This window comes from Ambystoma mexicanum, chromosome 7q, assembly GCF_040938575.1.
Source record: "Ambystoma mexicanum isolate Mex_15411 chromosome 7q, UKY_AmexF1_1, whole genome shotgun sequence".
NCBI classification, from domain to species: domain Eukaryota; kingdom Metazoa; phylum Chordata; class Amphibia; order Caudata; family Ambystomatidae; genus Ambystoma; species Ambystoma mexicanum.
Window position 1 is genome coordinate 914,545,554 of NC_090941.1, and position 25,869 is coordinate 914,571,422.

Consider the following 25,869-nt stretch of genomic DNA (forward strand, 5'->3'; position numbering starts at 1 on the left):
ATTATGTGCCCTGTTTCGCAAATGTTTGGTACATACACAAATGGATAATCTTACCATTTTGTCCAAGTATATGTTAACATCGTCACATAAATTTGCGACTACCTGGACAAAATACATTTTGCGAATCTTGGCCAACGCTGACATAAGCATAGAGCTCCTTATTATGAATCCAACTAAGGCTAAAGATAAAATCCATAAGAGGGATTGGATTGAGACCCAAAATCTCTGCCTTAGATATAAGGACTTCAATAGCAGTGCCTTTTCTAATAAAAAGTTGGGAGAACTAGAAAGTTATTTATTCAGGTCTCCAACGCCGCAAGTGCGATCTTGCATCTTACGTCTCCGCTTTAATTTGTTTCCAACAAGGGAAGTGTTGCTAAGGAGGCGACAAATTGAGAATGAGTTGAATTTTTGTAGATTCTGCACAAATAAAAACATCAAAGAATCATTAGAACATCTAATAGTAGAATGTCCAGCATTAAAAGATCTCAGAGCCAAGTGTTTTTGGAAACATTTAACCCTTTTTGGCTGGATGGCAGAAGAGCATAGATGGACTACTATTCTAGCTACAAGAATCATTAGTATCCGCATTGCCACATATAACTTTCTGAATGCCTTAAAATTGAATACTGACCTAAATGTAAGGTTGTGAATTGCACAGTGAAAAATAGGTTGGTTGCAGGGTCTTTAAACTTTGATGCGCAGAAGCTATATAGGGTTAATAGAAGGGGAAATGTGTTAGTCCACCTGCTTTTTATTTGATCTTACTTTTAACGTATTGATGTCTTATATTATGTTAATATCCAAAGCCTGGACATGTTGTCCTCTTTTTTAATATGTGCTTATGTAGGTGTTCTTGATTTAGCACTTTGTAACATTTCTTTCTTAATTGTACTGCTCTTTGAAATGAAGATTTAATGAATTAAGCTTTGTATTTGATAAAAGTTGAGTTTCTCAGCTAAATTCAATAAAAAAAAAAATACAGTGCTAAGTATAAGGCAACAGACAGGCTGTTTCAGATAAGCAAGAGAAAAAAAAGGTGGGTGGGCGGGACTTTATGGTTACAGATACAGACCCCAGTGCACAGGATTGCCCAGAGGCAGTGCGGGTGGGTGGCAGGGTGAGCAGGTACCTGTGCCCGGGAGTCAGATGGTAAGCCAGTAAGCACAATGCCAAGAACAGAGCAGATCAGCAGGGGAGAGGAAGAGCGAAGGCAGAAGCAAAGAGGAAGGTCTTGAGGTGCTTCTGGAATCGGAGATGGTTCTCCTCAAGTTTCAGAGAGGCAGGGAGGCAGTTCCAGAAGGGGGGGGCAGCTGAAGACAGATCTACCCCCAGCTCGTTTCTTTGAAAAAAGACTGACCCTGAGGGAGTTGGAGGTAGAGGAGCGAAGAGCTCGGGAGGGAAGGTATTTATAGAGAGAAAACTGAAGGTATTGTGGACCCAGGCCTCAGAAAGCCGGGTGGGCAATGCAAAGGGGTTTGAACTTAATCCTTGCAGCCACTTGGAGCCAAAGGAGAGATTTCAGGGCAGGAGAGATACGATCCCAGGGCTTGAGTCCAAGGACAAGTATCACAGTCCTGTTCTGGATAAATTGCAAAGGGCGGAGAGTAGATACAGGTAGATTTAAAAAGAGGATGTTATACTAATCCTGCCTATAAAGAACCAGGACTTGAGAGACAGTGAGCTTCTGGGGGGGAAGGAGAGGAAAGAAATTATACCTCTGAGGAGGTGCAGTAGGATGTTTGACTTTTTTGAGACATCAGAGATGTGGGCATAGAAGGAGAGAATGGAGTCAAAGATGACCCCGAGGTTCTTAGCCTCACAGGTGGGAGTAGGAGGAGGGCCAAGGGAGGCCGGCAAGAGAGTGAGGGGAAAGGAGGGCGCAGGTGTGCTGATGAGGAGGATCTCCATCTTGCTGGCATTCAGGAAGAGATCATTGGCAGGACACCAATCCTGAATGGCAGATAGGTAGTCAGAGATGAGAGAAGGAGAGGAGGTGGCCGAGGGGAGCCTGAATATGAGTTGAGTGTCATCAGCATAGCACTGGAAGTTGGAGAAGAAAATGGCAATGCGGTGGGGGAGAGATGCCAGGTAGTGGTTGAAGACCCCGGGTGAACACCGCAGGTAGAGAGGAAGATAGATGAAAGGAAGGACCCGAGTTGTTCCTGGGAGGGTCGATCAGAGAGGCAAGAGGTCAGCCAGGCCAGAGCCTGATCGGTGATGCCCAGGTTGTCATGGAGACGGTTGAGCACGATTGAATGGTTGACTGCGTCAAAGGCAGAAGAGAGATCGAGTAGGATGAGGAGAGAGGGGATGTTAGAGTTGAGGTTGGATAGCAGATCTTCACAGATATTCAGAAGAGCAGTTTCCGTGCTTCTGGCAGCTCTAAAGCCAGATTGATGGTCGTCTAGACAACCGACAGAATCAAAGTGAAGGTTAAGCTGTGAGATGGCCAGCTTTTCCATGAGTTTGCCCAGAAAGGGAGAGATGGAGATTGGTTGATAGTTAGCCAGGCAAGAAGAGTCTGCTGTGGTTTTGTTGAGAAGAGGGTGAACAAGAGATTGCTTCAGAGGGCAGGGGAAGGAGAGGTTGCAGAAATCAGCCAGGGCAGGAGCAAGGGTGTCAATGTGGTCCTTAATGGTTTTAGATGAACAGGGATGAACCTGTTTTGACGAGACTTTCATAGATCGGACTGGTCTAGAGACCTCGTCAGGGGAGAAAGGAGGAAAGGAAGAGAAAGAGAGTGGGGAGGGCATGGCTGTAGAAGGGCCAGAGTTCAAAGAAGGAGCGGGGAGGAGAGGGGCAGGGGACAAGAGGGTGGACAGGATATCCTGGGTTTTAGAGATGAATTGAGAGGCAAGGGCCTTGCAAAGGGCCTGGGAAGCGACAGGAGGGGTAGAGCCTTCAGCTGGGTTGGCCAGCTCCTTGCAGATTTTAAAGAGTTCGGCCGCATTGTTGGATGCCGTAGAGACACAGGCTTGGATGTGGGCTCTCTTTTTAGTGTGGACAGAGAGTCGGTATAGCCTTTGGAGCAGGCAACAGGCAATTTTGTCAGAAGATGAACAAGAAGCTCTCCATTTCCTCTCAGCCACCCTACACTAACGTTTAAGTGTAGCTAGGTCAGAGTCATACCAAGAATTACACTTGGCTTCAGGCTTCAAATGGATCTTCATGACAGAGGCAAGAGCATCAAGAGTATCGGAAATAGAGGAGTAGAGCATAGATAGGGCTGTGACAGGATGTGAGTCAGCCAAAGGTGTGGGGGACGGGGGGGTGAAAGCCTCAACTCACATGGGATGGATAGCCGAGAAGGTAGGTGGTAGTGTTGGGGTTGGCTTGGGGCATAGAGAGGGAGAGATGGGAGAAGAGGAGGGAGTGATCACTCCAGGAGAGAGGAATAGTCAGAGGGATGGAGAGGGGGACAAGACATCAAGTGTGTGCCCTGCAGAGTGAGTCGGGCCAGAGGGGTGGATAGAAAGGGAGAGGGAGTCACAGAGGTCATGGAAGAGTACAGATGAACAAGGAGTATCAGGGTCGAGGTGTTGAGGTCACCAAGAAGGAGGAGTTGAGTGGTTGAGTACAGGAGGGAGGAGGAGAGGTCTGCCCACTCCGAGAGAAATTAGGTGATCTGACCAGGGGGCCAATAGAGTGGAGCAACAGTAAGATAGTGGCTAGGAGAGAGAGCCTGCAGACAAGGAATTCGAAAGAGGAGTATGTCTGCATGGGAATGATAGAGGCAGGAAAGATCAGGGCTACACACCCTCTGGGCTGAGTGGATCTGGGTGCAGAGAGGATCTTGTAGCCATCAGGGAGGAGAGTGTCAAAGCTTGTGACAGAGCTTGCTGTGAACCATGTCTCGGTAAGACCGATGACATCAAGGTCAAGTTCTTCCAGGAGGTGGCAAATATCAGAGGAGTGTTTGACAGCAGAGCAATAGTTGAGGATGGCAAGATGAAGAAGGTTGCCAGCATTAAAGGCCTTCCGGGGAGGGGTACAAATCAGAGGTATGCCCTGCAGAAGTGAGGAAGGAGCATGAGGTGGGACAGAAGAGGAGGAAAGAGAGGACAAGGAAGCTGGGGGGGAGAGGGCAGCAGTAGAAGAGAGGAAATTGATGAGGCGAGGGAAGCATGTATCAAAGAGGAGGATCTGGCAAAGCGACGACAAAGAGGATGTCAGTGAGGATCTGTCTGGAGGATGTGCTGGAATAGGTATCAGCGATGGAGAGACCTGGGTTGGCAGCCAAGATATCCTTTTTGAACTTCTTCCTACCAGACTTAGTGAGAAGGGAAGGATAGGTGATAGAGAAGTGGTTGCAGTAGATGGGAGAAACAAAAAGCACCATTGGTGAGCAGAGAGAGGAGCAGCGGGAAGAGTAGATCAGTACAGCGGTATGGAGCAGACACTGGGGCAGCAGGTTACAGAGAAGTAATGCGAATCAAGCAAAGGGCACAGCAAGTCTGCGCAGGAACACAGCTAGTTATAGCCTAAGCAAAAAACAAAACTACTTTCAACTTTCAAAATTAAATGCAAAAGCACAGCTAAGTTTGACTTTCAAAATTAAATGTAAAAACACAGCCAGGTTTGTATATCAAAATTAAATGCAAAAGCACAGCCACGTTTGACTTTCAAAATTAAATGCAAAAGCACAGCCAAGTTTGACTATGAAAATTAAATGCGAAACTGTAGCTAAATTTGACTTTCAAAATGAAATGCAAAAACACAGCAGGTTAAGAATTAGAGTAGGAATCATATGCTAGAGGTGGGTACAGAAATGTAAAGCATTTAAGAGCATAAACTGGGAGAACAAGCAGGGAAGGGAAAGTGAAAGTACAAAAAAGGGAGAGGGTAATCAGAAGGACGGAACTAAACCATGGTAAATGAGGAGAGAATGTCTTGGTAGTCCAGTTTATAATGCAGAGTGAGGTTGCAGCATCAAGGAGGACCCGGTGCTAGATTGAGGAAAAAGAGTCACAAGTAGCGCTCTGGTAGCGGACAGGGAGCAGACAGGAGCCTCGATGGGGACCTTGGATGTTAGTGGCCTGCTCCCGCCTCCCAGTTGGAGTGATTGGCTTAAGAGCCGACTGCAGCCAATGGCAAGGGGGGAGCCAGGCCAAGACTGTAGGTTAGGTGAAGAAAGGTGGCGCCATCTTGGAAGGCCACAACACAATGAGACTGCCCAGGTTTAAATGGCAAATCAGAGAGAAAAAGCCTGAAATTAATGGAAAATGCTACTTCAGTGTGCATTCCTCAGCGGGCACGGAAAATAAAGCAATTTAAAAGTAAAAATCTTTTTTTTCTTCAAAAAGATGCCGCAATGTTATGCCGATAGTCACAGTGTTAATCTTCAGAGGACAATGGCCCCTCCCTCAGAGTTATCACAATGTGTATCGGGTTATATGGTGGGCAGTACCTGGTGACCTTTACGAATAATAGTCGAAAAACAAGCCACATTGTTTAATGAAAGCAGATTTGATTTTGTTGTATGGAACACTAGTTAACTTTTCACAGGTTAGGCATTGACAATTAATGTGGATTGCTGAGGTTTTGTTGATCGCTAGTCACTTGTTTTCAGACGGACAACTTCACTCATCAGAGCTGTGATGTTTCACAGGACCATGTGTGAGGCCACTCAGTCCTGTTCCCTGCCTAGATTCTGTGACTTTTCCCCCTGTGACCATACCTGCTGCTGGCGGCCAGGTCATGCCTGGTAGGGGGATGAAGAGAGAGGGACTTCAGAGTGTTACTGATTCAGCATGTTCAGACGATGATACATGGTTTTCGGATGATGCTAATGTTTGAGTAATGTTCTTTGTTTAGGCCAAACGGAGTGTCATGATGCCTACCCCCGGGCATCCGGATCAAGCCCATCAGCCCCGGGAGCAGGCATCCAGACATTTACAAAAACCCCAGCAGCCCCAGCTAGGGGCTGTCTGGGTTCAGTCCTGGCGCCGTATGCACCAGGCTCATAATAAAAATCAGTCCTGGCGCCATAGGCGCCAAGCTCAGACATTACTTACCTCATGCAGACCATGCTGCAAATAAATCCAAGACAACGTGAGGCCTGGATGGGACTATTTTACTACAGGGACTATTTTTTACTCGGGTGTGGTCCTGGGGAACTTCTTTCCTGGGACTACTTCGGAGGCTATTTAAACCATGCCCGAACAGCAGCACATGCTTCGTGTTATTCTGCATCCAGCAGCGTGACACTCACCGTGCCTGCAGCCAGCATCCAGGTCTTCTGCCACGCCCGCGTACCTGCAGCCAGCATCCAGTCTTCTGCCACGCCCGCCTCGAAACCGGAGCTACTAGAATAAAGAGGAAGAAAAGGACAAGGTTAGAAAACAAACTTATTTCAAATTCCTCACCTGATTCCAGATCCATTTCATCTCCCGACCTGGAAAGTACATCAGTCCTGCATGCGTCACTTCGCCAGCTCCAGCACGGTGCCATACTCACCAGTTCTCACAGCATCTTTCGATCCGGCACTGTCTCCATCATTTCTTCGCCGTACTCCGGCACCTAGGGGCACAAGAATAACAAGGTGAGCCAAGGGAATCAACAAATACCTCTTACCACCATAGACTTACCTGATTTACCACCGGCGGTATTATTCTCCATATCTTCATATGCCGCATCTGAAAAGAGAGAGAAAAAACAACACGTTAACGCATGCAATTGTTACCGGACAGCGTTGGGTAACACAGACTCTTACCTGAACGCCAGCAGCAGCTACGAGACCTTCTTCTCACGAACTCAGTTGCAACTTAAGGAAGAAAGGGGACAAGAGTGAACATCGGGCACATTGAACTCTTTGAACTTGATACTTACCAATCCCGCCTGGGACTTCAGAGTCCATGCTTACTGGAACTCTCCCAACGCCTTCAAACCAGTGAAGTAACTGGTATCTAGGCGCCCCTGCAAGACACGCAGAATGGAGAGCTCATCTTTTACAAACATAAGGTAAGGTTACTAAGGGGATATCGGAGGTGATTAGTGGGGGAGAGCGAGAACAGTTGGGAGGCCATCACTAAAACCACAGGTGGCTAATCCCCGTCTCCACTTGCAGGAAAATACTTCTTCGAGTCCAGCAGACAAGACTAGGCGGGCCAGTCCAGACAGTGATCTCTGCACTACGCATCACGTTGATGGAGACCGCAGCTGTCCGGGTCCGATCGACACCCCTGTGGGGTCCAGGTGAGCAGAACACAGAGAGTTTGTAAAAGTAAATTTTGCATCAATACCGTCTGATAGCGAACATTGGCCAAAGCACATTCGCATCGCACTGTAAATCGCATTTGAATGAACCTGAAATAGGCTGACTACACTGCCATTTTAAGTTATCCGCCATTTCTATTAACTCCTGCTTTCTGTCCCATGTTAGAATTTGTGTTTTCGGCTCCAGCAGAGCAAAATGAACTTTGTACTGTGTCAACGTAGATAATCATGCTGAAGCTGCTAAGGTGGATTGTTTGTCCTGCACTAAGGAAACCTTGGAGTCAAACAAGAGCCGTGCTAATCAGTAATTTAGATGCTATGTGTACCAACAGTGTCTTCCCCGTTCAAATAGCGAAACAGAATGAATAGCTGAACATGTGCTTTCGCAGAAATCTTTGTTTTCGCTCCTTGAAACTAAGCTGACTTTAAACTTAAGAACAAATGGTAGACAAATATAAGTAAATTAAATAAGGACTGTTACCTTTGTGTCCAATGTTTGAAAAAAAATATGAAGTGTCTAACAGAAAACAACCAGCTATTCAAGAATGTTTTAACATGTATTATTTATGTGGAAAGGCTATGTACCAAAGGTAAATGTGTTACACGAAGAGGGGCTGGACGATGTGTCCAGGATTGTGAGAAAAATGTATAAATACTCATGTTTTTGAAATGTCCAGCACACTCTCATCTCACAGTGTCTGCTTTCACAAATTGCATGGTGTTGAGAGCCAGACAGCTGTTCTGTAAAATAAAGTGTACTTGTACCATAGTACTTGTGACTGGCGTATTTCTATTATGTAGTATTATGCCTCGATATTCTTTTAATCTTTCACAGGTATCTCAGACCTGGCTGCTTTCTACTTGCTACTGCGTCCTAGCTGCCACTAACCAACCCTACTAAAAACTCACCCTTCTGCATACAACTCTTAAACTGTGAACTAAACACCCATACCTCTACAGCATGACAAACTGCATGCACTTCACTACAGCAAAACAACGAAACAAACCACACAGACTCACCCAACATCACACGGCGGATGCCAAACAAAAAACACACGTACGCTCAGTGAACACTGTCAACTGAACTGAAGCTGCCAACAGCACATCAAAGCTCTCTTGCTCTTTCTCCCACTCAGTCCTACTAAATTACCCTCCCCCTTGATTTACAGATCCAACACAGCGCCAAGAAACCATGCAGATGGCAACAGTGCGCAGTACAAGAACCTTGAATATAACATAACAGAACATTCCTTACCACTGCCATGCTATGACATCTGACACCATGTTACTGCAGTACTGCATTCTGTTGCTTCAATTTGTGGGGCAAGGCTTTACACAGGGATCCCACCCACACCCCACAGCAGCGTGACCCATCCTTTGTGTCAACCAGCACTCTTCTGCTTTGCAGGGGCACTAGGAACGGTCTGGTGCTTGTTGGATTTGCCACCATGCACCTTGCTCATCTGGCAATTCCTCGCTCTGTGCGGACGCCAGAGGCTTGACTAATTAATAAGACCTTCCAGCTTAGCAGAGGGGCCTTGATCACAGGCTACAGGATGTTGCCCCTCCTGGCCCCACCAGGAATATAAAATGTTCCAGCGTTGCTCCCACCGCAGACGCCCTGCCTGAGTTAGGACAATTTTTTAACTGATGCATGTTGAGGGAATGAGGGAAGGGGTGTGATATGCCCCGGAGAGAGGCGGTGGAACCCGCCGGAAAGGAGCTTGAAAAGAGAAGAAGGGTTCCTGGTGGAGAGGTATGGTTACCGCACAAGTAAGCACTGGGACAAGCAAGTGGGCCGTGGAGGTAATGTGAACTGGTTCATTTTGGCAGTCTTTGTCATTACACGTATATTTTATATCCTTGGCCTCAAACCCAGGGACTGTTTCTCCAGCCCAAAAATCTCTCCACTGGCTCCCGGTGGCCACAAGGATCAAATTCAAGACCCTCTGCATCATCCACAAGGCTTTCTGGGGCCTGTGACCACACTATCTCCAACTTTCCCTCCCTAAACACTTCCCTGCTAGAGCTGTCTGCTCCTCTAACTCCAACTCTCTGCTTGTGAAATGCTTCTCAAAGCAGAGAGTCAGGGACAGGTCTCTCACTTCGGCTGGTGCTTCTGGTTGGAACAGCCTCCCTGCCCCTCTCAGACTTGAGCCGGTCCTCCTTAAGTTCTGGAAACTTCTCAGGACTCTGCTTTTCTCTATCTCTTTCCCTATTTCCCTTCCCTGCTAATCACCCCACTGCCGCTGAGATTGGCGGCCTGGTCCTTCAGGATTCTCGCAGGTTACGTGGCCCTCTACCCAGTCAACACCAGCACCCCTGCTCCCCTCAGCAGTGCACTTGCGTGCCCCCTGCCTGGCGGCTAGGCATCCCATCCTTGGGATTCCCCCGCCCAGCACTTAGCCAGTGGCCCTTTGCCTTGGCTCCCCTTTCACTTGCCTCCTGGGCTCCCTCCAGCGTTTGTCCATACCTTGCTCCCTCCGCCGCCCTCCCTTCCCTATCTCTCTGCACTTCTCTTCACTGCACTTGCACATCCGAATGTCACAAGGTGTAGTAGGACCATGATTGAATATTGACTGTTTTTGCCACTGTTATTTCCTTCCCTTGTGCCCTCCCCACTGTCTTCTGGCGCCTGGAAATACCAATCTGTTGTATGGGCGCCTAACAAATGCTCAATAAAAAATAAATAAATACATTCTATCCCTCATCGTTAATTTACTTTCATTTTTGACTGCAATTGCATGCTCTTCTAGAACTGTATTGTATGCTATTATAATCTTAGCACATAATAATATGAATGTAACAAAGTTATGCCAGATTAATATAGTTTTTACACAAGAACAATCATTTCATTCCAGAATTATAGGTGCTGCAAATGAAAAGGAGCAGCAAAAAAGCACAGGGCCCCAAGAATGTGCTCTCTTTATAGGGCCCTGGCTGTAACCTTTTTCATGCACAATAATGACAAGGTGAACACATCTATTTATTCTTCGCTGATAGGCCAGACACAAAAACAGGTTTCGGTTGAAATGTCCAAAAGTGTAGTATGTAGAAAATGCGCCTATGTAAATAAAATACAAATAAATAACATGTTTTAGAGGGATCTTTTTGGTCCTCACCACTCCGCTCCGAAGAACGGTCTGCAATGTGAATGAATGTCCATGGGCAGCGGCGAGGTGCGAGGGGGTGCAGTCCCGGTCATCTTTCGCCGCCAGGTCTGCTCCATTAGTCAGAAGGGCCTGCAACCAAGAAAATGGGCAAAGTCTGAATCCTCTTCACGTTTGCAAATGCCGGCATAGTGCACTGTTGTAGCACCACCTGGCATTCGGCATCGCAACATGCAATACATGAAATACATAAAACCTTGTCAAATGCCTTTAGAATCCCTGAAGATTGGGCTCTCAATCAAATGTGATTGACCTTGGCCCATATCCCAGGAGGTGAGCATTACAGAATTGTAGAAATAGAGTGCACAAGTCAAATGCTGCAGAGAGGTCGAGTAGAAGTAGTAGTGCAGTTTTCCCGTTGTCTCTAAGGGTGTCAATCTGCGCTTTAAGGTCAATGAGTGCAGTTTCTGTCCCGTGTTTAGGTCTGAAGTCCGATTGGCGGATCCCCAGGAGGTGGTTCGTTTATAAGTATTGTTGCATTTGCAGATATGCAGCCTTATCAAGGATTTTAAGGAGGAAGGGGAACGGTGGTGATGGGTCTGTAGTTGGTCGGTATTGAGGGGTCAAGGATGGTTTTTTGAGTAAGGTGAGGACCCACGATTCTTTGAGATTGCAGGGTACGGTTCCTGAGGAGAAAGAGGCATTGATACGTTTAGTGATAAAGGGAGAGAGGTCCCTAGCCGCATCTTTGATAATTTGTGAAGGACAGGGGTCACCCTGACAATTGGAGGGTTTGAGGCTTTGGATAGTTTTTTCCACTTCTAGCGTGGTGACTTTAGAGAAGCTGAAGCGAAAAGGCGGTTTAGTTATAGAGCTGTGGGGAGGGGGAGGAGTGGTGGTGTTGGGAGTGATAGGATTGGGGGTGAGAGCTGTGCGGGCAAAGGCTTCTTTTTTGTTGTTGATTTTGATTTGTAAGCCTACGACTTTATTAGAGAGGGCATTTTGTAATTGGTGCACCATTGTTTGTCTTTCACGCATGTGTCGGGGGTACGGATAGGTGTTTCTATCTCTTTCAGTATGGTGAACAATTCTTTTACACTAGAGCTAGCTTGTGATATTCTCAGGTTGTATGACTCTTGTTTGGCGGTGAGTATTTCTTTTTTGTAGAGTGCTGTTATTTTATTAATGCTGTACATATAGCCAGTAGATGGCTTACAAAGTGAATGCCTGAGCATATACTGTCAATACCTGGCATTTGAAGGCCGCAACTGCACATATGATGGCAATACCGAACATCCATCCATATACCCACACACATATACACCCAGGCAACCATCCAACCATACACCTGCACTGCTTATAATATACGTAATTCTAGGTACCTTTTTTTTTTTTTAAACTTATTTTTATTCGTTTAGCGTGGCAGCAAAAAACAGGCGAACATCGCCAGGCAAGTACAATATGAATACAAAAATACACAGTATAGGCAAACAAGGGTTACATCGCAAGTGAACACAGCCATTGGGCACTTTTATAACATGTGCAATATGTCAGAAAACTATGATGGGGCGAGAGCTCGGGTCGGTGGGGGGAGGCAGCTGGAGGAGATGTGGCCGGTGTCGTATTCAGGTCCGACATATAAGAACGGAATCTGAGCCAGATGTTCCTGGGCCTAGAGTGGGTTGGTTGTAGGTGAGACCAGGCTTCCTCAGAGTGAGGCCCACGTGACCGCGCTTAGCCATTGGGCGTGCGTGGGAGGCGAGGGGCGAAGCCAGCACAATTGGATGGATCGTACAGCGAGGAGCATGCAGAGACTAGCTAGTTTTTTGGAGTCCCGGGGGAGGCCCGGGAGGTCATGGAAGAGATATACCACTGGGGAGGGGCTGATGAGATGGTCGAGCATAGCAGACACCGTCGAGCAGACTGCCTCCCAAAACTGTGAGAGATGGGGACAGGACCAAATCATATGAATGTAATCGGCAGCATCTAGGCCGCACCTAGGGCAGCTAGAGGGGTGATCACTGGACATGCGGTGCAATCTGATCGGGGTGTAGTGGAATCTATGTAGGACTTTAAACTGAATCAGTTTGAAGCGGGAGTTGAAAGACACCCGGTGTATGTGTTCACACAGATGTGCCCAGCGCTCATCGGACATTTCGACACCAAGGTCCACCTCCCACGCCCGCCTCAATTTAGTGAATTCCGGAATAGATCTGGACTGCAGCATAGTGTATAGTCTAGATATTTTGCCTCTAGTGGGTGAGGGGGAGGCGAGTTCCTCGATGAGGGGGTCGTCCGGTGGTATGGCCGGGAACGTCGGATAGTTACGTTTGAGGATCCTGCGAAGGGATGAGTATTGGAGCCATATACACTGGCCTCTCCTTAAGGGCAGTGGGAGGTCGGGCCATTCTACAAAAATACCCCGATCAAACACATCACGCAGCAACTCGTATCCCGCCTCGTCCCAGCGTCGGACCATGGCCGGTGGCAGCCGAGGGACCCCCGGCAGGAAGTTCCAGAGAGGGAGGTTACCATGAAAGGTGTGAGCAGTACCGGACAATTTCCATGTTTTTGACAATGCCAGGGATGTGCAGGCGACCGGGCTCTGTGAGTCCTGTGCCAGAGGGGCGGGTTGTATCACCAATGAGCGAATGTCACGGTCGCTGACCGCAAGTTTCTCGAGTCTAACATGTGGGGGGGGGGGTCCGTCGTGTTGAACCAGTGGGATGTATACTGGATGTGGGATACCAGCCAGTATTTAAGAAAGTCAGGGGCACCAAAGCCCCCATGAGCCATAGGGGTAGACAAGGTATCCAGTTTGAGGCGGACCGCACCCGAATGCCAGAGGAAGGAATTGACTGTGCGGGTCAGTTCCCGGAAGAAACCCACCCCTGGCCACAGGGGGATGTTGGTAAACTTGTAGAGTAACTGGGGCAACACCACCATTTTCAGTAGACCTATGCTGCCTGCAAGGGATATCGGGAGTTTGTCCCAGACTAGAACCCTAGATGACAAATGTGTGAGATACTTTTGGTAGTTCTCGTTGAAAGTCAGCGCTAGGTGGCGTGATATCTCAATCCCCAGGTAGGTGAAAGTAGACTGGGCCCATGTGAACCCCTGAGTGTCCGGAGGGAGAGGAAGGAGTGCATTCTGTAAGAGTGTAGATTTCGAGCAATTCACCTTAAGGCCCGAGATTCGGCCAAAATGAATGACGTCCTCCAGCATTGGGGGTAAGTTGATGGAGGGAGAGCGTATAAACAGCAGAGCATCATCGGCATATAGGGAAACTACGTCTGCCTGGCCCGCCGTACGGAGTCCTCTATGAGCATGAAATTGGTGGAGCATATCAGCGAAGGGCTCTATTGCTATGGCGAAGATCAAGGGTGAGAAGGGGCATCCCTGTCTCGTCCCCCTGGTGATTCTAAAGAGGGGGGAGCAACGGTCGCCGGTGCAGACCCTAGCCACAGGATCAGAGTAGAGCAATTTGACCCAGGAGAGAAAAGAGGGACCACATTTACAGCTCTCGAGGACCCGCCACAAATACCTCCACAAAACCGAATCAAACGCTTTTTGCATGTCAAGTGTGGCCGCCACCGCATGTGTCTCAGGGTTTATTCTATTAATTATATTAAAGAGACGCCTAAGTTTCAGAGAGGTAGAGCGACCAGGGATGAAGCCCTCTTGATCCGGATGGATGATAGAAGGCAACAAGGGAGCCAACCGGAGTGCTAGTGCCTTAGCGTATATTTTGACATCGCAATTTATAAGTGAGGGCGGGCGGTACGAACCGCATTGTGAGGAGGGTTTGCCAGATTTAAGTAATACTGTAATTTTGGCTTCGCGAAGTGAAGGGGGAAATACACCGGCTTCAACCGATTCCTCCCAGAGAGCCAACAGGTAAGGGAGCAATAGTGATTTATAGCGCTAATAAAATTCAGCTGGGATACCATCAGAGCCAGGGGCCCTCCCCGAAGTTAGGGAGTCAATTGCATCAGAGAGCTCCTCCAGCGTAAGTGGGGAATCAAGGGAACCTGCAGCTTCCGGAGTGAGAGTCGACAAGGGGAGGGTATCGAGAAAGGAGTCAATCTCCACCGCCGGCACCTCATCAGAGTTGGAATATAGGGTTTCATAGAACGTGAAGAATTCCGTATTGATGTCCTGTGAGGTAAAAGCCATAGAGCCGTCTGATCTCTCAATCCCAAGTATATACGGGGACCCCATCTCGTGACGAATAAGTCTTGCCAGAAATCGGCCCGGGCGTTCACCCTCCCCGTATTTTCTCGCCATGCCACGGTTATCCAGGAATTTTTGTTCGCGCTCGGCAAGGGATCGGAACGTATCCAGCTCCACTCCGATGTCCGCCAGGGCTCCCGGAGTTGAGTTAAGTGAACATTTAGCCTCAAGGATCGATAAGTTAGATTCGCTCTCGGCGAGGTCCCTGCGGATCGACTTAAGGACACCGTTCTCCTTCGACAGCGCTATCCCTCTGATGTAGACCTTGAAAGACTCCCATAGAATGGCCTGCGATGCCACCGAACCTGTGTCAAAGAACTCCTCGATAGATAGCTCGAGTTCAGAACAAAACTCTGGGTCTAGAAGGGAGAGAGGCTTCAGCCTCCAACGTCGGGTGCGGCCGGGATCTGGTCCCCAGTCTATGGTGATAGTCACAGGAGAGTGGTCAGACAGGGTCCTGCGGAAAATCATTAACTGTATCACATTCTTGACTAGTGCGTTGGAGATCACCCATCTGTCAATAGGGGAGTAAGAGTCGTGAACCGAGGAGTACAAAGAGTAAACGCGGGAATCCGGGTAAAAAAACCTCCATGCATCTACCATGGCGAGACGGGGCAGGAACGATAGTGCTGCGTAAACTGCTCTAGAGAGTTGACGAGGTTTGGACCCCGATCTGTCGAGGGCCACATCGAAGATTGTATTAAAATCCCCCCCAGAGGATGGGAACAAGGGGAAAGCCATCGAGAAGGGACGAGACCTGTACATAAAAATCTGGATCATCTATATTGGGACCTTAAATGTTCAGCAGGACGATCTCCTTATTTTGAAGCGTAGCATGAAGCAGTACATACCTGCCTTGAGGGTCTATGTGTGGGGAGATGAGGGTGAACTTGAGACTCTTATGAATGAGAGTCATGACCCCACGGCTTTGGGAAGAGAAATCGGTGAAGAATCTGTGGGGGGCCCCATGATTTAGCAAATCTTATACATTGTTCTGTGCGGGCATGTGTCTCCTGTAAAAAAAAGAACCTTGGATCCATGACGCTCAGCCTGCAGCTGTAGCTGCCTCATCTTTTTATAATTACCCAGCCCCCGAACATTCCAGCTCATAAAAGTCAGGTCGCTCCCAGACATCGATACGGGGGTGAGTATATCAGAAAAAATACCAGTAACCAATGGGCCAATAAGCAAGCCCTGCGAAACAGTCATTGAGTACCACCTCGCGGTCCGTAATTGCTGCCAACGCCAAGCTTTTTGTAACATAACCCCCAACATGTCCCACCCCCTCCCACATCCCTCCCCCAAACAGAGGGATGACAGTCCCAAAACCCCTCAACCAAAACCAAACCAAAGGCATCAGCGCCTGGGGGCCTGTGGGCCGGATTGGCCGCGTCTCTCCGGGCCACGGCAGGTCCAAGTGAAGTAAAAAGGTGCCAATAGTAAGAGCTTGCACGTAACTTGGGCGGAGATGTTGCACATGTTGACGTGGCACCCATTCATAACAGTGAACAATCTAAACAGGTTGCAGAGTAGAACCCCAGCGTGACTCCAGCGCAGGAAGGTGGCCGGGCATGAGCCCTCCCCGAGCGGGCTGAAGGGTAGCTGCAGGGCCTTGAACAAGGGGGGGGGGGGTCAGCCTGGGAAATGTTCATCCAGGAACTTAGAGGCCTCTTCTGGAAGGGTGAAGTAGAACACCCGGTTGGCATGTTCTATGCGGAGCTTGGCGGGGTAGAGCATGGCGTATTTAATTGAGTGATCACGCAGCCTACGCTTGACCGCCAGGAAGGTCTTGCGTTCACGCTTAACGGCCATTGAGAAGTCCGGATAAAGATGGATCCTCACGTCATCCAGTAAGAGCTCACCCTTGGGTCTCGCGGCTCTGAGGAGGGCATCGCGGTCCCGAAAATTCAGCACCCGGGCTATGATGGGCCGAGGAGGAGCGCCAGGCCTGGTTTTAGCCGTTAGGGCTCGGTGTGCACGCTCTATGGAGAATTGCGGAGAGAGTTTGGGTGAATCGAGGAGCGTCAGTAGTGTGTGTTCGACGAAATCCTCCATTGATTCATGAACCTCGTTCTCGGGGACGCCGATAATACGGAGGTTATTGCGCCTTGATCGGGATTCCAAATCCTCATTCCTCTTCTCCACGTCAAGGACTCGGTTGGAAAGAGCAGTGCCTTCAGAGCGCAGGACACCCAATGCATCCTCAGCGGAGCCCACCCTTGTTTCAACCTCCGCCACCCGGCTATCCGTCCTCTCAATATGGGCTTTGATAGTGGATATAGTGCCGTTCATGTCATCCAGTTTTGAGTGAAGTGCGGTGAAGCCCTCCCGAATAAAGTCCATCATGTTTTGAGACTCCGGGGCTGTGGCGGATGATGACGCTGTGGGAGCCTGCTCGGTGGTTTCCTCTGGCGATCTCACCAGCGTCTTCGCAAACATATTGATGGAGCTCTGTTTCCTTGCGGTCCCCTTGGTCATCCTGATGATGTTGAAGTTCCAATGGAGTAAGGGGGGAATACCAGCGGCTCAAGAAAGAGAGGTGTGGGGACCTCAGGCCATGAGACACACAGGGCAGGATGCAGGGATGATGTGGAGCAGGTAGTTCCCCGGGAGGGGTCAGCTACTGTGGACCCGCATATGTGAGGCCCGTTGCCGCAGGTGGAGTCCGCAGAGGTGCAGCCAGCCCCCTGCAGTGCGGGAGGCGCAGTCCGGAGAGTTCAGATGTAGTTCAGGGGCTAAAAGTGGTGGTGTGCGGTGGCTGCCGTGAGGACCGTGATCACGATGTGGTAGTCCAAGCGTGCCTGCAGGAGGGATAGGGGAGAGCACCAACCGGCCCTGTGTCCCACCGATGGATTGGACAGGCTAAAGCTCAAAAGCAGTAATGTGGGGTGAAAGAACCCCTGAGACTTCTCAGGCCAGGAGGCCCCTCAAGGTAGGTGAGATGTAGGTGGCTGGCGTGGCCCAGAGCACCCCAAGCCAATTCCGGAGCGGGGGGATACCCGGGTGATGCAGCTCCAGGGCAGAGCCGACTGCGTCGGTTGAGTGCCGGCGACCAAAGTGTGCCTCTATGTTACAGAGGCGGGCACCGCCGGCATACGGGTCGCGGGGCCAGGCGGCACCCTCCCTCCGTGCACCACGTACCTTATTGGGCCCGGGGTCCTGCGGTGTATGTCGACGGGGTGGTGCGGGGGGGCGCGGGGGAGCGCGGCACCAGGTATGATGGGGTGCGCCGCAGCTCGACCCCTCCGCCAAGTATCCTTGAGGGGGGGACCCCTAGCAGCCGGAAAGCAGGATCACGAACCAGGAAGGGCCGGGCCGCAGCAGCGCCGAGGATGCCCTCCGAGGCGGCGCCGAGTCGCGCCGCAGCCGTATATGCCGCCCCTCCGCGGCTGGAGAAGAATGCCGGATCAGGACTCCGAGGGAGGCCTCCCCGAGCAACGAGCCTCGGCAGGGGTGGGTGGGGCCGCGGGGGGAGCGCGGCACCAGGTGTGATGGGGTGCGCCGCAGCTCGACCCCTCCGCCAAGTATCTTTGAGGGGGGGGACCCCCAGCAGCCGGCAAGCAGGATCACAAACCAGGAGTCGCCGCACCGCAGCCGTATATGCCGCCCCTCCGCGGCTGGAGAAGAACGCCGGATCGGGGCTCCGGGGAGGCCTCCTCGAGCAATGTGCCTCAGCAGAGGTGGGTGGGGGCCCACGCTGAAGCGAGGAGTGGCACCGGCGAGCAGGGAGGTCCGGCGCGTCCCACAGCCTGAGCAGGGCACCGGTGCGAAGCCGCCTCGCTGGTGGGGGAGGGGCGGAGAGACGTCGGGATCTCAGGGTTCCCGGCCCCGTTTCGTGTCGGGATTCGGGCCAAGTGAAACCCGGATCAGCCGCGGTAGAGTCGTGCCCGCTGAAGTCGGGTATCAATACAGATAGGTGCCGCAAAAAGGATCCTGTGACCTGCCAGCCGCGGAGAGTCACAATCAAGCGGCCATCTTGTTTTGCCCTCAACAGTGCCCCCAATTCTAGGTACCTTTTAATGATTGTAATAATGAGGAATGAATACTACAATAAACACATATGAAGAGTCAAGGTGTCAACATTTTTAAGGCTGCATCTGGAGTCTTTTGTCAATTTCTGGAGCTCGTCTGCAGTATTGGACCAATGCTGCAGGTTTTTTAATGGAATATTGGGCATACGTCTGGTGACCGAATTTTGAGTACCGTGGCAAAAATGTTGAGGCCATTAACGTACCTATGATGCCCTCTTTGGTGCAGACTTCCAATTACGGTTGATTAATACACTTAAAATACCTTCCTTCCCATCAAGGTAACCCCCTCAGCATGAACAAATCCATACAGTGGGCATTGCTGTAGACAGTACAAAAACGTGAAATGTCTGAGTGCAGTAGCAGGAGCAGAATAGCCTGCATTCTGCATAAGGTGTGTCTGTGTCATTAATCAATCAACTTAAACGCGCGTGCCCCCGACACACAAAGCAATGTGGGCACCCACACATGCTCCCATTAACCCACACACAGATACTAAAATCATAATGCGGGTAACTAAGGATTTTGTCAAAAGAATCTTTAAAAAAAAAAAAGAAAAATACTAAACATATGATTACAGCATAAAGGCATGTATGAGGTTGTATGGAATTCATCTGGAGAGTTCCATCCACCTCTCAACAGTGGGATAGAGGGGTCATCTGATTTTTGTTGTTATTTTTGAGCCTCATTCTTTTCATATTACCAGCATGTTTGCAAGTTTGTTTGGTTATGAGGGCTCGCCTCAAAATATCAGTCCTACCTCATTCAATGCATCGCTTCACCAGATGAATAAGCAAGTGGACATCCATTTTTCACACAAGAAAAAGAATTGCACTCATTATGTGCACAACTCGTCAACATCAACTATATATCATACTCAGTAAGTGTAGACACCCTAAACCACATCCTCACCTTGGCTGACATCATTAGTGTCTCTGAACTGGTTATCTAGGATTGGCTAACCACTCAGAATCTGAATAGTGCCTGTACCGTGATAGTTGGGCCCAGGCCACCCACAGTCCAGCATTCGTGTATACGATGAAGCATCGGAACTCAAATCTGAAGCATGGAGAGGAACTTGAAGGATGCCAGAACCGTTGCTGAAACCGGCATTGGCCAAAACACCTCCCGTAAAGTGAAGCACTTCTTCTCCTGATCAGGGAAAGCCTGTCCTTCCCTTGGGTTCTTTTTCCATTTCTTGTGTTTGGCACATTTCTGTCACTCATAGGATGCACAGATCTGCTCACTCCAGCAGGGCTGCACATCGAGGAAGGGTCCCCTCTTTTGAAATTGGACACTGAGCTGCTGCAACGTGCTACTTCATGTGCTGTGCAACATCACTGAGGGCCATCTTCCTCATGGCTCTGCTGCTGCTTGTGGCATCCATGCTGAGTGAGCCCATCAGAGCTGAAGTTCTTGGTCTTATCCTTGTTGCCTGCAGGCTCTGGCCAGGTCACCCGAAGACTGCTCACTGCTGCTTCTCCGTCTGCCTTTATACAGCCTTGTGTGACTTCATGCAGAGGGCTTGCTTCATCAGAAGACTTTTTTAATGGCTGATAAAATGGCCAGATCTACTAGCATTCATCACAAGATGGCCTCCTATGCCTACTCCACACTTTCAATATCTGCTTTTCTGCAATGAAGATGACCAAAATGAAGCATTCTTTTCAAAGCACAGCCGTGTGAAAAAAAGAAGGGTCTGCAAGGGGTCCCTGGGAATATACAAATTCCAAGCAAAGATTCCCTTTGGTACTCAAAGAGCATATATGCGAGACTACCTTCCCCTTTCTTGCATGTCCAGACTATACCTATTTGAATTTGGTGTACTCCAACGTTGCGCAGTACTTAAAGGAGATTCAGGTTATGGCGTGCTGGTCACCAGCTAAGATTCATGAATGCGGGCTACTGAGTAAAGATATTGTCTGGTTAGAAGTAGGGAGAACAACTATTCTCCTTTTGGGTATTGTCCTCCTGCGACTATTTCTCAATTGTGTCACAGTAAAAGTTGTGTAGGTCTGTACTTCATACTCTCAGGAGTAGAAAGGAGATTCCCTCTCCTTTAAACATACAACATTTGAATTTGGTAACCAAGTTATCACTTCTGAGGGGCAGCAAATGTCAAAGCCAAATTGACTAGAAGAGTCTGCAAGGAGCCAGGACAGCCAAAGTCAATTGAAGCACGTCTTGCACAAAGTTAGACAGTTTCTGAAGAAAAATCACTGTAAGGTTACAAGCTGTAAAACTTGTGGAGGGTGGAGCTGAAATCAACGCTAGCAAAGGAGCTACTGCAAGTCTCAACTGAGAAGAGCAAAGCAAAAGACACTTAGATAAGTACCCCCAGTCAGAACAGTACCTTTGGTTAGAAGAGTGGTCCAGCTGGCTTCTGTCTGGTTGCAGCGATGCAGATCCTGGGTTCCTGAGCCTCAGTGGTGGAGACAAGAGGGAGGATGTCTGGGGGACTCCTGCTGCAGAAATTTGGAGGTCGGTGGCTGCTACAGGCTTTTTGCGGATCAGCAGAATTTTGAGGTTTCAGCATGCGGTAAACAGCATCACCGCATATCTTGGATAACATTTGGGCTTCTTCACTCCTTGAGTCCTGCACTCTAGTATGGGGACTTGAGCCCTGGTCGTCCTGCTTCTGGAGGGTCCTTAGGAGACTCCTGGAGCTTCTGGACGGATTGCAGACGTTGAACTCGACTATGGATGTCTCGACCACTGGCACTCGGTTCCTGCAGCAGCAAAGAAGTACAGCCAGTCAGGGAAGAAGGTTCAGTGGAGTTCGCCCCAGGGTTAGTTGGTCCCATTAACCCAAGGGAAGAAGTCGTCCCTTCCGGAGCTTCACTTGTTGATCAGAAAAGGAGTTTCAGCACAGCAGCAGGGCTTCACCCGGCAAATCAAAGGTCCAGGAGGATGCAGCAAGCTACGTTCACGGTTTCTTCATCATGTGTTCTTCCCAGTGATCGACTCTGGCTCTAGTCCCAAAACCCTCGCCTTTTAAGCAGGTTTTTCCCATTCATGCATAGCCTAGGCTGCTACTCAAACAGCATGTGGCTGTCCTAATAGGACAGCCAGCCAGCCAATTAGGACTGGGTGTATTCAGGCATTCCTAAAGACAAAGGACAGAGGAGTATCAGGAACCTCCCTCACTTCCTGCCCTTACAGACACACTAGTTTCAGTACTGAAGCCCACCAAAAGCAAAACGAACAACGGGCTCAAACCTGGCTTGGTGCGCAGAGTGAAATCCAAGAAAGTCCTCAGAAACAGAAAATGGCGAAAAGACCATGGGTGCTATACTGCAGCTGAGAATTCAGCCTGTGATAGGAAAGCACAATGGTAGGAAAATGAAACCACTGCCACCAGCAATTTAAAGTAATCAGGGTAGCATAGAAAATGTTACATGAGTCGGTTACTAAGTAACCCCCCAGCACCCCACATAAAATGGTGTCTGCTGGGCCTACAAAGAGAAATGGTAAGTAAAGTCAATTTCACTTTACTATTTTCGGGAACAGTAGTTCACTCAAGAAAAGGTATTTAAACCTTATGGGAAATCTAAAGGATTTCTCTGTGACACTGCACCGACGGTGCTGTGTGTCACCATACACAAAGAAGATGCCTATGGAGTTGGTCAGACTACAAAAACAAAGGAAACACATAATTCAAATCAGGTCAAAACACATGAGAGAGTGAGAAAAAGGGCTCACTCACTCCAGGGTTCAAATTCAAAAGTCCTAAAGTCCAGCAAAAGAGCTGGGGGTTTCCAAGGGTGAAGGGAATTAGCGCAGAAATTAGAATTCTCCCTAACAATATTCAAAATAAATTGAATTCATTAACCCATCAAGGTAAACCCATAATTCATTGAACACATTACACATAACATTAAGACAGAGATTGAGGGTTGGTAGTGCAAAGGATTCATTAGAATAGCACAAGACAATATAAAGAATATAAGGAGGACATGATGGTCAGACTGAACCAAGGCAACTGATTCTCCAAACTAGACCTCAACCATGGGTACCACCAACTCGTCATTCAAAACCCGATTCTAGACCTATCGCCACATTTACAACACATGAAGGACACTTCTGCTACAAGCGGCTTCATTTTGGAATAGCCTCCGCTGCAGAAATATTTCAGGAGACTATCCGCAGACTAATTGCATCAGTGCCCACTGCACTTAATTACAATGATGACATACTTGTATTCAGCACCTCTCAAGACCAACACAATCAAGCCTTAACGCGAGTGTGTGAGATCCTATAAACTGCGGGCCTCAACCTAAACAGGTCCAAATGTGACATCAACAGACACAACCTTTCCAGGTTCTTTTGGCACATTTTCTCAGACCAAGGAATAACGGTGGACCCCCAGAAGATCAGTGCGATAGTTGACCTAACTCCCTCGACAGGTGTTGCTGAACTACGATCGTTCCTGGGTATGGCAGGATACTGTGCCCGCTACCTTCCTAACTATGCCACACTCACAGATCCCCCCTCAGGCAACTACTCAAAAAAGACACACAGTTCAAATGGGATAAAGCTTGCCAAGAGGCATTCAAGGCAATAAAGACGGAGCTTGTCAACAACCACAGACTAGCGTACTTCAACCCAGCGAGAGACACTGAGATAGCGGTCGAAGCCAGCCCGGTGGGCCTTGGTGCCATACTTGCCCAAACCGAACCTGTCAGACAGGAGGGGAGGCACATTGTTGCATATGCGAGCAGAGCCATGTCATCCACCGAAAAGGCATACTCCCAAGCTAAAAGCCAAAGCTTGGCAGCGGTTTGGGTATGCAAAAAATTCCACCACTTTGTCATCGGCAGGACATTCATAACTGACCACCAGGCACTCATCTCTATTTTTGGCAACCCAAAAACCAAAATGACTTCACACATTGAGAGACCGGGCATCAGGCTCCAGGAGTATGACATCATCCACAAACCTGGAGGGGACGCAAACCCAGCGGACTACCTATCTCAGCACACTTCCACTGATGCTCACATCACACTGTTTGCCACCAAAAGCAGAGCAGACCACACCATACAAGCAGCAGTGGGACTCACAAACACTAACAGGTGGAAGAATTACTGCAAGAAACCATTTGAGGAACGGGGAGGTGGACAGACAGGAGCTAGAAAGGATGTCCAAAATACACGGAGAATTAGCCACCACTGCCCACAGCATCCTACTGTGAGGAAGTCGATTGTTAGTCCCCAAATGCTGAGGAAGGCAATAGTAAATATAGCACACGAAGGACATCGAGGGATCTCAAATATGAAAAAGGTACTACGCAACCAGTTATGGTTCCCATAAATGGACTCAGTGGTCAAGGACATTTTAAAGGAACTGCGACTACCGATTGGAGAGACTGTCCTGGTACGACAAAGAAAAACCGATAAAGACAGACGTGAGATATGACCCAGAACCGTTCCTCATGACTGAAGTCAAAGGGTCGATGGTCACCGCAACAGGAGGTACCCAGGTCATGACTCGGAATGCCTCATTCTTCTGCAGTCTTCACACATCCAAACCGAAAACACCTGAGTTGACACAAGGGGAAGAAGAACAAAAAGACAGGGAGAATCAACTGGACAAGGATCGACAGGAAGCGGAGGAAAGACCAGGTGCATGGAAGTAGGTAGGGCCCCTCCCACCACTACGGACCTTCAGAGTCTGTGGCCTCTAGGCCACAACAGAAGACACCGGGGAGCCGCTGCAGCATGGCAAAACAGAACACCGACCGACAAGCAGCGGCAGCATCCCTTACATGGGGTGCCGCCGAGCAGTGCAGCACCTATCTACAAAGCAGCGCAGCTCCAGCTGACAGCCGTCAGCTGGAGCCCGCACAGAAATGCTGCTACTAACCCCCGAGGGAATATTTAAAAAATGAAAAGACCCCTGGGCTGTGGGGAGGCCTCAAAACACCACTAACCCACCAGGGATATTTTAATGTATTAATAAAGGCTCATGGAGGCCTTATCCATTATGCCACCAGGGATTACAATAATAATAGTTTAAAGGGCTTGCAGACCTTAAGGAGTTCAGAGTCCAGAGTCCTGGGACCTCAGCAGGGTCCATGTTGGAAGCGGGCAGGACTTATCAGCCTTTATAAGCCCTCCCATCTTCTCACCTGTCACACCCCCTGGAGCCATGTGAGCTATGTGTTAAGATAAGTGGTCAATCCTGGGTGGGGTATTTAAGGAAGTGTGTGTGTCAGTGTGGAAGTGTGGGATATTTGGGTGGGAACAGGAGGAGGTGGAGGACGTCCAAGAGACCAGTGAAGGCGAGAGCGTTTTGGGGTGAAGAGGACATTGTTAAGGAGGAGGTCTGTACAGTGTTTGTGTGAGAGTCAGAGGAGTGTGAGCAGTAGAGTTAGAATAGGAGTAGCGGAGTGGAGCAGTAGTAGTGACAGAGGTAGTAGTGTATGGTAGTAAAGGTAGTAGTTGGTGGGAGTAACTAGCATAGGACTAGAGTAGGCGTTAGTAGTAGAAGGATGAGCAGGTCAACATATCACTGGTTGAGCAGGGCACCATATCCCTGGGAGACCCTGAAGGTTGAACAGGGGCTAGTACAGAGGGTGAGCAGGCACCCTATCTCTCAGGTCCGTGACAGTGAGAGTGGTGCACAGTGCACCTTATCTTGGAATAGTAGAGACAGAGCGAGGTAGTGGTAGTAGCAGAGTAGTAACAGTAGTCGTTGTAGAAGCCGGAAGAGCGACAGTGAGTGGGAGGATGGGAGTAGATATTGGTATAAAGTTGAAGAGGAGTTATGATTAGAGCAATAGTAGGAAACGGAGAAGTGGTGTGAGAGGAAGGAGGGAGAAGATGGAACAGAGGTAGAGGAGTAGTAAGAGATATCAGTCATAGTAAGAATAGGAGTGGGGTAAAGAAGTAAGATCAAATGGGGGAGGTGGAAAGGCAGAGTGTGAGATTGAAGGGACAGTGACATAGTGGGAGAAGAGCAGTAAACAAAAAGGTTCAGGAGTGATAGGCTGTGAAAGGTGCGAGCGTGACGCTGGGTGAACAAAGGCACAATTCCCAATTTTCCCATCAACTAACCAATGACAGGAGAGGGGGAGCTAGATGTTCCCCAGGGTGTCAGATAGCCAATGACTTGGGGAGAGCACCATTAGTTGTAGTGAGAAGAGAGACAGCTAGGGCTTACCGATCAATACTCAATAACAGCCCAGTAGGGGCGTCTGAGGCTGGGAGGTGGGACCCAAGCCCGGGGAAGTGGAGAGAGAAAAGGGACAGCCCTAGAGCCAACTATTCCCCAGTCCCTTA

General features: G+C 49.1%; 1 protein-coding gene across 2 annotated transcripts in view; it reads right to left on the bottom strand.

The window, feature by feature from the left end:
• The window catches only part of ANKRD42 (ankyrin repeat domain 42), a 617,667-nt gene that overhangs the window by 494,835 nt on the left and 96,963 nt on the right, over positions 1–25,869 (bottom strand). The window contains exon 4 of one of the 2 annotated variants that reach the window (XM_069639863.1): positions 10,341–10,460. The exons of the other annotated variant lie outside the window; for it this stretch is intronic. Within the exon in view, the coding sequence (XP_069495964.1) occupies positions 10,341–10,460 (120 nt within the window). The remainder of the gene's footprint in view (positions 1–10,340; positions 10,461–25,869) is intronic. 2 annotated transcript variants of the gene reach the window in all.